Source organism: Sabethes cyaneus, chromosome 2 (genome assembly GCF_943734655.1).
Source record: "Sabethes cyaneus chromosome 2, idSabCyanKW18_F2, whole genome shotgun sequence".
NCBI classification, from domain to species: domain Eukaryota; kingdom Metazoa; phylum Arthropoda; class Insecta; order Diptera; family Culicidae; genus Sabethes; species Sabethes cyaneus.
The window spans coordinates 130,707,576-130,720,063 of NC_071354.1; the positions used below are offsets into that span (position 1 = coordinate 130,707,576).

The window sequence follows — 12,488 nt, forward strand, 5'->3', positions numbered from 1 at the left end:
GTAAGCGAAGCCAATTACGTTGGCCAGAACGCACTTGGCGTAATATCCATAAGAGAAATGGGATAGGACTTCTATGGTCTATGGGATAGGACTTCACGAGACGTAAGGGACAACAAAGATCGGCCGTACCAGAGCCCCGCATGGTAAAGTAGAGGCAAGATGCCCAAAGCACTCCGTTCGCGACTGGCATGTTTTCACCCCTCCAGCCATCTAGTCATCGGCGCGGAGTTACACCTTGACTTAGAGGCTCCTGATTTGCCGACTCTCAGGCAGGGTCAAGTCCCGTTGCTCAATTTTTGCCTAAATGTACAATCCGGCACCAACCGCCAAAGGACACAAAAGTGTAAACAGAACGATTGAGGGTCTCTTTTTCTATGCTAATCCAGCAGAGAAAATAACTCTCCCTCGGTGTGCCCCACCCCATCGACATCTCTATATCGAGCTGCAGTGAACGTCAGCAACAGCATGTCCGGGGCTCAAAATTTAACCGCGGGCCCAAATCAGACTGCTGGCATTTGAATGAAACGCAGTGCTGACATGCTATCTCATTTTCGCACACACGAGATGTTGGCGGCGAAAACATGGTTGCCTGCCGATGGGGTGATGTGTCCACACCCCGCAGCCGCGCCCTGTGAAAAACCGGCGCCGAACTGCATGTTTAGGTAGCCACTATAGTAAACAAAGACGTAGTCCTACGTCAAAAAATCAATTTGTTTCCAGCTTTTTACGAGCCATAATGGCGGCCGTGTTCGTAATATTTGAACAGCTTTTTGAGTAATACATCGTATGTTTTCTTTCCGCATGTTCCTTTAGTTTTACCGTGAACATGCGGAAACAAAACGTGCGATGTATTGCTGAAATATCAAAAATGCTATTCAAATATTGCGTTATGGCTCGTAAAAAGCTGGATATCATTTTTACCAGTGTCTCAGAGTTTGTAGTTCCACTAAAAGTTTAATCACCAGACCACATTGGCACACCCTCTGAAGATTGATGGTGATATCATATTTTGAAGATTTTAGCGTGATTTGTAGCATCTTTAGATAATTTGCATAAAACTGTTTACCGGTTGATGGACGCATACTTTAGCTTCGTCAAGGAGCTTTCTCAAACCCTAAAAATATTTGTCATTGGACGCACAACTTTCGATTTAACAGAAAATAAAGAATTAAGCTGGGTTATCTTTTACAAAATTGATTCGCTTTAGAAAATAGTTAGTGCTTTCAACTCTTCATTGGAACAAATTGATTTGAGGTGTATTTGTCTTTCAATAATGGCGGGTAAAAGTTAATTACATATAGCGTTTTTGTTTTTTAACATGGGTTTATTCCAACCGACCACTGAATAAACAAACATATTCACGAGCATAAACAAACGTTTTCGGGTTGTCAGTGTATTGCTTATTGCGAGGTTCGAACTGTGAAAAATCTCAGTGCGAACCCGTCGTCTAAAAAGTGCAACCCAGAGCGAAACTAAGTTCAACCTGAGTGAAAAAACAAACGTTTTGACAGCCGTTCGATTGGAACTAGAGCGAACCTAGATTGGACCTAAGCAAAAACAAAAACGGTAATAGTTAACGCTCTCTGTACCATCAAATTTTCTTAGCTTTTCGCTTTTCACTTACTAACGCAAAGCAGCAAATCAAACGTCCGTAACCTATTGTTGGATATATCCGTCCCTATTCTTTGAGTGCGATTGATTCTACACTCTGAGAATTGCTGCATCATGTCATTTGCACGAATATTCCGTGTAGGTACCTTGTTTTTATATAAGACTTCAGCTTCGAATAAATTATTTCAGTATTTCGAAATGATTGGTTGTAACGAAGGAATGGTTGCTCTTTATTACGAATACATTTTATATTCAGGACATCAAGTTCCTCTAGGTTAAATGTTTAAACGGTATAATCGAATGTAAACGATCGCATAGGAGGGGTAGTTTTATTACTTTTTCAAAATTATTTTCGTACAGAATATCAACTTTTGTTTTCATATGGAAACCTCTTCTTCCCTCCCCTACGGCTCTTTGAAGATGATCATTCAGCAAAAACATGAATTGCGGTACCATGGATTAGAGCTTAGGGGCTTATCCGAAATGAAAAAATCTAAAACGAGATGAAAGTATATTGAATTATCTCGTGTTTTTTTATAATTCGAACGCATAACAAAATGGTAGATTTAAGTTTTTGGAGCGTCTTAGTAGAATACGACACCTGAATATAAATTTAAAAAAATGGCGGATATTCAAACATAAAAGTCAGGTTTTTAATCGAAAAAATTGACTTTAAACTTTACTAAAAAATACGAAAATTAAAATATCATAAAAAAGATGGACCAAACACTAGATAATTTTATTAGCTTTGAAACAAAAAAAGAAGCAAGAGAATTGTTTGAGCCGTTCTTGAGACATTTATGGTACCGGCTTTGAAAACCTGGTTCTGAGAAAAACGGCATTGAAGTTTTTAATCGCTGTGCAATCGTTCAGCCATGCGTGGTATAAATAGCTATAACTTTGTCAATTTTCGGAATTCATCCAAACGGCAAAATGTTAATCTTTCGAATTACTTAATAAAAAAAATTTCGTGGAATCCAAAAAGTACTATTCCCCCTTAAGGAAAATTGGCTGGAGATATTCGCATTTTTCATTTTAAACTACAAAAAAATTGTATGATGGTGACAAATTAGATAAAAACTGATAACAATGACGAAATGACTTTTATACTGGAAACTCGAAACAACACTCGAGCGCCACGGTGAGGCCATGTTGCCAAATAAGTGGTTTTTGAATGGACGATGGAATTAACGCGAGTGTCTCGTCTGTTTGTCTGTGCTGATAACATGATTCGTTCGCGCGGTATACGCATAAGCATAGGATACCGCCCGTGTGCTGCTACTCCGTTGTGTAACCTTATCAGATCTCCTCATTGTGTAACCTTATCAGATCTCTGCATGCTGATCAATACCGACGCCGGCCACGTCCGACTGCGGATCTTGGTGGGAAGGAATGTTAGTCCAATACTTGTTGCTTTAGTAGAAGGGAATCCTCTGCATCTTCACAAGCATTTCGGGAAAGGAATTGTTGTTAGTACAGTTCGGACTCGATTATCCGGGGATTCGATTAACCGGGGATTCCATTATCCGGGGATTATCCGGGTTTTTAGACTCGATTATCCGGGTAAAAAAAAAATATTTTTTTTAAATAAGTAATTTATTTTAAACATAAATCTGGCTTTAGTTTTCAGAAGGTCACATAATGCATGTAAAAGGGTTGATTATGCGACCTTTTGAAAACTAAAGCCAGAAATGTCATATTTTTCACGTTAGATAATGATTCTAGCATGACAAATACTGATTCACCTCCCTAAAGGTATAAAATTCCTTTCCTATTAGATTTTCAACACTAGAAATAGATTTATGACATCTACAAGTCAAAGAACATAACACACAAAAAGAAATTTAGTACCAAAAATATGATTCGATTATCCGGGCTGAAAATAAAAGTGAACACCCGAATAATCGAGTCCGGGCTGTTGAAGGGGGAGCTAAGGATCCAATTTAATTGAAATGTAATTTGTCGAAAGCTACGCGCGGTTTCGGTGTGGAATAATAGGGCTTTTGCTACACACACATGCAAGACATCTGTTGGGCACACATTGCATATTTTCCTATTCGATGCAGCAAAAACGTGCTGCATAAAATTATCATTTTTTCTAAAATTGATGAATCGGCATTAAATTATGGAAAATTAGTTGTGGGGTTGGAACAATTATGGTAACTTTGGTAAAGATCGCTGATAGTCGGTTGCAACCGGTGTGCATAACGAAGGATGAGATTAAATGACCCATATTTAAAATTACCTATTTAATTTATTATGGCCGTGACGGTGTTAAAAAGAAAAAGGGATATTGATATATGTTAGTAACATGGAGGTAATATAATCTATACATAAATCACTAACATAACTACCGTATGGTCGCCATGTACCGCTCATTTAAAAACGATTCTAAATTAGTTTGTCCATAGCAAATCTAAATTGAGTTCCATCAAAACGTTTTGACTCATGTTTTGGGTTTGACATTTATAGCAGAATAGAACGCTAATATAAATACTGTTGACATATTTCACGTTATTTAGAATAGTTTCAAAATAACCAAAGCATTAAGTTTGCTTGAGCTAAAAATTAATTTAGTCATTTGCACTCGGTTTTAATAAAAACGCGATCAAAATGCCATGTTTCGCTCCTCACTATAAAGATTATATATCTTGGCAACGAGCTTTTATGAACATAGTGGAAATTTATGTTTAATTCGTATCATTAAACATACAAAATTACTGTTTGTCTATTTTTTTACAATAATTAGCCATTTTAAAAAGATATTCCTAAGCATTTTTTGTTTAAAATGAGCAGTAAATGGAGCTGCGCGATGAATGGCGACCTTATGCTACATTAAACGCTATAGCCAGCACCTCTGAAATGGTTATGAAGCAGCAGTTGTAAAATATAATCACTATATATAGTCTGGCGGATATACAATCGGAGCAAATTTAAACTTTTAAATTAAATTTCAGAGAAATCTTTGAAAAAACATTTTATTTTTATAAAACTATTCGTTTTCAACACTCGCTAGCGCTTATTGTCCGTAAAAACCTGTACATTTCTTCATGGTGCTAAATTTAATTCTAAAAATCCGGGATGCTAATTTGCCTGTTTTTCTATCCGCCGAACTATATATATAGTAACTATATTATAAAAATATAATAGAGTATAGATTTTAAGCATATAAACATTACAGGACATAGGAAATGCTTGATTTTTAACATTACTTCAACAGATAAAGGTTCTAACCTCAAACAACGTTGTAATTTTTTTGCCAGCCACAATGCGCTTAACAGGTTCGATCGCATTCTGCGTGTCGTCTTCTAGAATAGATTTCGCGGAATTAGGTTCTTCACTCATGGTTTCATTGCTTTTACTCTCGGTGGCTGCGCTAGTGTGCATAAATTCACTTTCATCGTGCAAATTTGAGACCTCCTCTTGAAATATGCTACTATGTCCGCTCTTTCGAATAAATCTGGGTGCTGGCATCGGAGGTTTATCAATGATACTTCTATTTTTATCTACTTTTAATTACGATCATCCGCACACAAAACATAACACATGCATGAAAAACGAAGTAATTTAGTTAAAAAACGTGAACAAAAAATCATGCTAACGAGTGTTCTTTCTATAATACTTACCTCCCAATTTATTTAAACTGGCAGCCATATCTCTAACAGTTTTTTTCTCCAGGGCTGCACCTACAATAATGATCTCTTATAATTAATTATTTTTAACTCGACCACAACGAGTTTATCTTACCAGGGGTAATACCCACAATGCTACCACCACTAATGACTCCAGGAGTAATGCCTACTATCGATCCACCTGGCGTTTGCCCGGATATCAAGACTAAATCTACTGCATCATCTATATTGTCTGGAGTAGTTTTTATAGAATCGTTGACATTGAACTCGTTCTTAGACTCATGTCCGAGTACTGACCAAGGTCTAGGTTTAGACGTAATTCCAGGAGTTTTCATTGATCCGTTTGCCGTTTGCTGTTCGCAATGCTGACTTAGAACTGATTCGTTGCTGGGACATTTCTCCGTTTTGGGCATGTTCTCTGAAACCGGAACAGTCGCACAACATCGGTCCTTACCGATTAGGGTGGTTTCGTTATTACCTTTTACCAACGACGATTTTTTAATTACCGATGGTGAAATCTTTTCCAAATTGTCCGATGATCTAGATCGTGAAGTCCAATTGACACCTTTGAAAAGTGGTGACGATCGTTCCAATTTGATAGGCCGTCTTTCCTCTAATATAGGAGTGGTTTCTCCTGAAGTTACGTTGCTAAATCTTCCACCTTCGTCACGGCTTAGAGTTGGGCTATCTACAAAAGAAAGCGAGCTGCATTCCTCTGAAGTAGGTGATACTAGCGGGGTGAGAGTTGAAGGCGTAGCTGAGCCCGGTCGGAAAAATGCTTCTATTGCATCATTAGCGATTGGAATAATCGCATCTGTAGTTATGACAGGCTTCTTGGGTGCACGTGTTTTGGCACGTTTCGGCCGGCCTGGAAATATACAGAAAATAAAATTTAGGTCAGAAGTATCGAGCTTTCAAATACATAGGGTACGGGAGGGTATTTTCAGCCCATTAAGCGATGGCATCTATTTTTTCGGCCTATGGCCTAGTTCTAGTGGAAGAACAGGTGATTTTGACGTTCTTTGAATAAAAATAGTAGATTACTTACAGTCTTGAGAAAATAGTATCAACATATTAAAATTGTATGTCGGCAAAATATTTTCATTTGCGAAACAAGAGACAAAGAGGCTGAATTTAGAAACCTGCTGAAAATACCCTGCCGTACCCTACATTGAAATATAGCAAACTTTTGGCATAACTATTAGATACGCCGTATAAAAACTTATCGGGCCTTTAGTATAGCTCAACTAAAAAGCACGTCTAAAGCTTCAATTATATTAGACGAATTTGCTAGCTGCTAGATAGCGAGTCAGCGAGTTGATTGTAAACTCTCCCAATGTCATCATTCCCACTAGCTACATCGTTAGACACTGGACGATTTTAGCATCAGCTTGCGAACTCGTTAACTAGCAGCCAGCAAAGTCGCCTGATGTAATTAGGCTGTGAACCATTTCGCGAAATTTTTAACTTTTTGGTTAAAATTTGACAGTTCGATGGTTATTTCTCCTTGAGTGGTTAAAATCAGTTCAGAATGCGAACCATTTCATATTTGACGGATTGATAGTTATTTTTGCTCAATGAGAGCATATAAGGTGAGGATGAAAATATTGTTTATTCTGTCCGAGTTAGAATTGGATGAATTTTTGATGTTCATTTGCTTTTATTTGATAGCTACAATTCATCTCATTTCAACCCAAATTGTTTGAACAAATTTATTATGCGATAAGCATCCATATACCAATGTAAAAAAAATCCAACGAAAAATCAGTGAAACACGTCGAAGCTCTCTTCCTCACCTGTGCATATCTCATTGGCTCTGAAGCGAACCATCGAACTGTCAAAACCTTGGTCAAAACTAACCATGCTCCCGAGCAGGGTTATTTTCGACAAACCATCGAACTGTCAAATTTTAACCAAAAAGTTAAAAATTTCGCGAAATGGTTCACAGCCTTAATGCTTAACCTTGGCAACGTTCTAAAAGTCTACTTATGTATACTGAAAACCAAACCATACACACAATGATACAATAAACTGGGGCAGTGTTGAAGCTGTTTGCAGCAGGAATAATATCAATAATATCAATCTGAAAACAACCGGATCCCCCGCATCCTCTCCTTCATTCTTCACTTCTTCTCAGTCCTACCAAATTGCTTCAGCTCAGCCCAGCCCTTGTTACTGACTTGTTTTTCAGGTATTTTTTTAGTATTTAGTATTTATTTATTACCCAGTAGCGTAAAGGTAAACCTTTTTCAAATTTGCTACCTGCGGATGTCTTAGTATTGTACATGGAAAACTTAACTCTAATAAAAAACATAACTACTAACATTAATTGCGATTCCAATAATCGAGGCTGCCCCTCTTAAAAACTGTTTCAGAAGTTGATCGTTTAACAATCGGGGGTATTGCGTTGTAGTTTATCACACCTCTAACGAACAGTGAGCTTGAGTAGCTAGTCGAGTTGTTGGGAGGAACTATCAGGTTCTGTAGCCGACGCCCTTGGGATGGCAACAATTTCTCAAAGAGTACTGGCGGAGATTGCGTTCTGATCAGCTTGCGTAGGAACACACATGAGCGGTGCGCGTAGAAATTCTCAAGTGGGCATCCGATCAGGTTTTCTTGCAGTTGAGTTACATGCGCGAAGCGGTTCAACCCGTTAGCCTGTCTATGGAGCCCGCACTTGGTTTAACGTGCAGTAGTTCGCCAAATGTGAAGTGGGGTAAAATCAACGCTTTGAACAATTTCAGGCGTGTGCTGGTTGGAGCAGCAGAAGCAGAACCGTAGAACGTTCGAAGGCTTGCGTAGATTTTCCCGCATTGCTGATTTACTAGCCTGTCCCATTTTAGATCCGCCTGGAAAATGAATCCACGATTCTTCGCACACTCTGTCCACTCAATAGTTTGCCCGTCCATAGTGACAGAAGGCAAAAAGTTGGTCTGATCTGTGTTTCTACGGCGACTCTTCACCATCCTCATCAATTCATGAGAACAGGGACCAAGGCGGCGGATATACAGCTGAACGTCATCCGCATACATCTGTATTGAGCAACATCTTAATACGGAGGGTAAATCGTTGACATAACAACAAAAAAGCAGAGGTCCGAGTACTGAGCCTTGGGGAACTCCAGATGTTGAAAACCCCACTTCGGATTGCTGATCTCCACAGAACACGGTTTGGGCTCGTTCCTTCAGATACGACTCTACTAGGTTAACAGCAGAAACGGCAAAGTTAAACTGAGTTTCCAGCTTCGAACAAAGTTTAAGACGATGGATGGTGTCGAAGGCTTTAGAAAAATCCAGTAGTAGCAATATGGCTGAACCTTTCCTGTCAATCGTTTTTGCTATATCATCGAAAACGCGAACCGCTGCCGCTTGAATGCTTTGCCCTTTACGAAAACCAGCCTGATACTCAGATAGCAAGTTGTTCTCCCTGATAAACGTAGACATTTGTTGCTCCAGAAGTTTTTCAAACACCTTTGACAGGGCACATAGAATACTGATAGGTCTTAGGTTAGACAGAGCATTTAAATGCGGCTTTTTTCGTAGTGGCAATATCTTGGCGTGTTTCCAGCATGTGGGAAAGTAGGATGTTTCGATGATGCGGTTGAACATGTACGTAATATGCTGGACTACCAAAGACAGAATTATTGGACGGAAGGAAAAGCTGTAGGGCACGTCTGGCATCGGTCTTCTTCGTTCCCTGTTTTCGTCGTTTTGAATGTAGCTCGACAAGAACGTACGATTCACTTCATCGGGATGGTACTCGCACACAGCTGCCGATTTATTTTTACCCACTCCAACACTTTTAAGCCGTTTCCAGAGAAAAACAGACGGGATCCGGTCGTCTAACAGTTGGTTTAAATGGCGCGTTTTTGCCATCGCTACCATCGTATTTGCTCGGTTTCTCAGAACAGTATATCGTCGACGCGCTTCATCCTTGGTTATTCTCGGTGCCCTGATCCAGTCTGCGTACGCCAAATCACGTTCCAACATGGCCTTCCGAATGTCACTGTTGTACCACAAATTGGATGACTTGCGGGTCTTGCACATGCGAAGCGGAATACAATCATCATGAATCTGTTTTACATGAGAATTGAAGAAACTAACCAGCTCGTTTGTATCGTGGATCGCATAGAAAACATTCCAAGGGACGGAAAGAATAGCGTTCTGCAGTATTTGTGCGTTGAAATTGACGTAGTCACGATACGTGTCGATCCTTCGAACTGGTCTTGCGTCAAACTCCAGAGAACCAAAGATGAGGTCATGCTGCGATAGCCCAGGGAAACCTACTTGGTTGAAACGCAAAACTCTATCACTACAACTTGTAACAAACAAATCCAGCTGCGAGCAACCATCTCTATGAAAAAACGTTGGCTCTTCACCGATAGAAGACATTGCAAAGCTCTCTAGCGTTGATTGGAATTGCGCCTGTCTCCGACTTGGCTAGGACAAATCGATGTTAAAGTCCCCAATAAGCAAAATGTTTTCGTAACGCGCAGCAAAATCGGCTAATTTTTCGCCAAGGAGACCAGAACAATCGTTCTCCGGGGGATTATACACGACTACGACGAGGATCTTTTCGTTAGCAAGTCGAAATTCAACCGCCAACCACCAACCAACCAACCACCACGACGATAAACGCGGTCGTTTCGAACAACGTTAAATCCAAGGATGGCGATGCTACGATCGCTATTTCTCGCCGAAAGCCAGGATTCAGAAAAACAGGCAACCGAGACCTTGGAATCACGTAGGAGATCCTTGACTTCGTCCAACTTTGCACACTTTCTGGCACATAAACTCTGGGCGTTCCCATGACATACGTTCAACTTGCCATGAAGGAGCGCGGCGTTCAATACCGCACCGGGAATGTTCGTAGAGGTGTGAGTTTGTATCGGTGGCATCATGTGAAAAGGTAGAGCTAAAGAACAATCACGCGTCGTAATATGTATAGGAGTGTATACACACAGCTAACTGATGCAGTGACTGAAGTTTTGATGGAGCGTCTACGTCTTAGTGGAATACAAAACCTGAAATTAAAGGAAAAAAAACTTCTTCCGATTAAATTCCACTATTAATTTTATTCACGATAGATGATGGCTGCAAGTAGTAGGCGAAATACGCATCTGTCGTGAATAAAATTACAAGTTGGATTTAATCGGAAAGTTTGCTTTTCTTTAATTTCAGGTAGCTGGTAGAGCTCTACAGCAAACTACGATAGAGCTCTCTATCCCAAAAAAAAAACTCTACAGTATCTATGTATGCGCGACGCGCTATCTAGTGTGCTTCTAAATAGGCAGAGAAAGAGAAAGTCAGTTTCATTTATTTGTTTCGACGATGCCGGGCCCTGGTCGACATTATGTCATTTGTTATTTGTTTACCGCGTGCGATGAAGGAGTACCGCAACGTCGTAGTAAAGTCCCACGGGGTGAAGCGGAATTTCATCTATAACACCATCCGTCGATACCGGTAGACGGGCTCGGCCAAGGACCGTGCTAGATGCGGGCGGCCGCGTTCGGCAAGGACGTCAGCAGCCATCAAGGTGGTGAGGGAACGGGTTCGTCGAAAAATGAATGGCTCGATCCGGAAGACCGCCGTCGACCTGGATGTGTCGATCGGGACTGCCCACCCCAAGTAACAATGTGACTTTTATTGCCCAAGTAACACAATTGGTTTTAAATAAGAATTGATAACAGATTTAAAACAAAGCTAATTGCTGACCTTTCGTTTTCGCATACTCATTTAAAACCAATTTACGACTGAAAAAGCGCAAGAAACGAGCTAAAATGTAACATGTTTGTGAAATATTTCAAAGTGATGCCTATGCGTTGCATGACTTTTGTACTACCAACAGAAAAGCGCAAATAACTGTTGAAGGGATTTTTTTTCTGACATTTCCCTGAAGTTAAGTATTTACAAGCAAAATAATGTCAGACATTTTTCGCAAGATAAAATGACTAAAGCATATTTCGGTAATTCATCAATCACTCAAAGCAACATTGTAGCCTTCACATAATCCAAACTAAAGTACGATTTTAAATTTATCGTGAACTTTGCCATTCTACTTCCGAAAAATTGATGCGCTCAAGATTTAGTTTTATAAGCAAAAGTTGAGTGGAATCAAAATAAATATCATTTTATGACAATCGCACAAAACATGCTAATCTCGTTGAAAACTTGTGGGATATTTCACATTAATTATGTTATATGTCCCTTTTATACATAAAATCATTCTATGACACTAAAATATTGATCTATTTCATTATATTTTGGCGCAGTCATCGGCCATGTTTATACAAGATTGGGTACAAATGAGCACACCGATAGCCGAAAAATTCGAAACCAATGAAAAGTTGTACTGTATGAATTTTGTTTTGCGTTAACTTTCAACTGATTCACAGTTAATTTTTATTTGTGAAAGAACTTAAATTGCGCTCAAAAAATACTCGGAAAACTCATAAATTGGAGCATTTAAGCTCAATAAAATATTGCAATCTTGCGAAAATGTGTCAAAGTTCTTGATCTGCGCTGTACTCATCGTCATCACTTCGCCCGCTGTTCAATGCCGGCAGTTCGCATCTACGAAGTTGCTGATATTTGTTTGATTTTTGTGTGACACAAAAAGAGAAGGAAGTATTATTGCTTTTGTTTTCACGCAAGTTTTGACAATTCGGCATGGGTTTTCGTGTGAGTGCGAACAGGCTTAAAAATCTCTTTTACTTTCTTAGTCGTGATTACTCAGTTTTAAATGATCGATAAAAGCTTAGCTGTACAACCGAAATACAACTTTAACCTGTCATTCTGGCTGAAAACATCGGCGTTAGAAATAAAACATTTTTATAACATCTTGTTTTCCATGAAACTTATTTATGATTTAAATGCAACTGTTTTCTGAATATTTTTCTAAAAAACATGTTGCAAGTGTTACTTGGGTGTACTCTTATGACGGTTTTCGTGACGAGTTTTAGACCAAAATGCCATCATAAGAGTGTAATAAAACCCAAATTGTTACTTGGGACATCATCATGGCGAAGGACCTGGGATGCAAGCCGTAAAGAAACGCAAGGTTCACAGGGTGACGGAAGCTACAACGAAGAAGAGGCTGGACAGAGCAAAACTGATACTTTCGCGGCACGCTGGTCAGGAGTTCGTGTTTTCTGATGAGAAACTCTTCATCTTGCAAAGCCGCACAATGACCAAAATGATCGGCTGTGGGCGCCGACGTTGGCCAGCATTCCCCCGTCCAACATAA

At 39.5% G+C, this 12,488-nt stretch overlaps 1 protein-coding gene across 4 annotated transcripts in view; it reads right to left on the minus strand.

The window, feature by feature from the left end:
• The window catches only part of LOC128737158 (F-actin-uncapping protein LRRC16A), a 162,101-nt gene that overhangs the window by 22,635 nt on the left and 126,978 nt on the right, over positions 1-12,488 (minus strand). For 3 of the 4 annotated variants that reach the window (XM_053831732.1, XM_053831731.1, XM_053831729.1), the window contains 3 exons: positions 5,359-6,111; positions 5,238-5,297; positions 4,846-5,120 (listed from right to left, as the gene is read on the minus strand). In XM_053831732.1, the coding sequence (XP_053687707.1) occupies positions 4,846-5,120; positions 5,238-5,297; positions 5,359-6,111 (1,088 nt within the window). The remainder of the gene's footprint in view (positions 1-4,845; positions 5,121-5,237; positions 5,298-5,358; positions 6,112-12,488) is intronic. The other variant, XM_053831730.1, reaches the window with a different exon arrangement.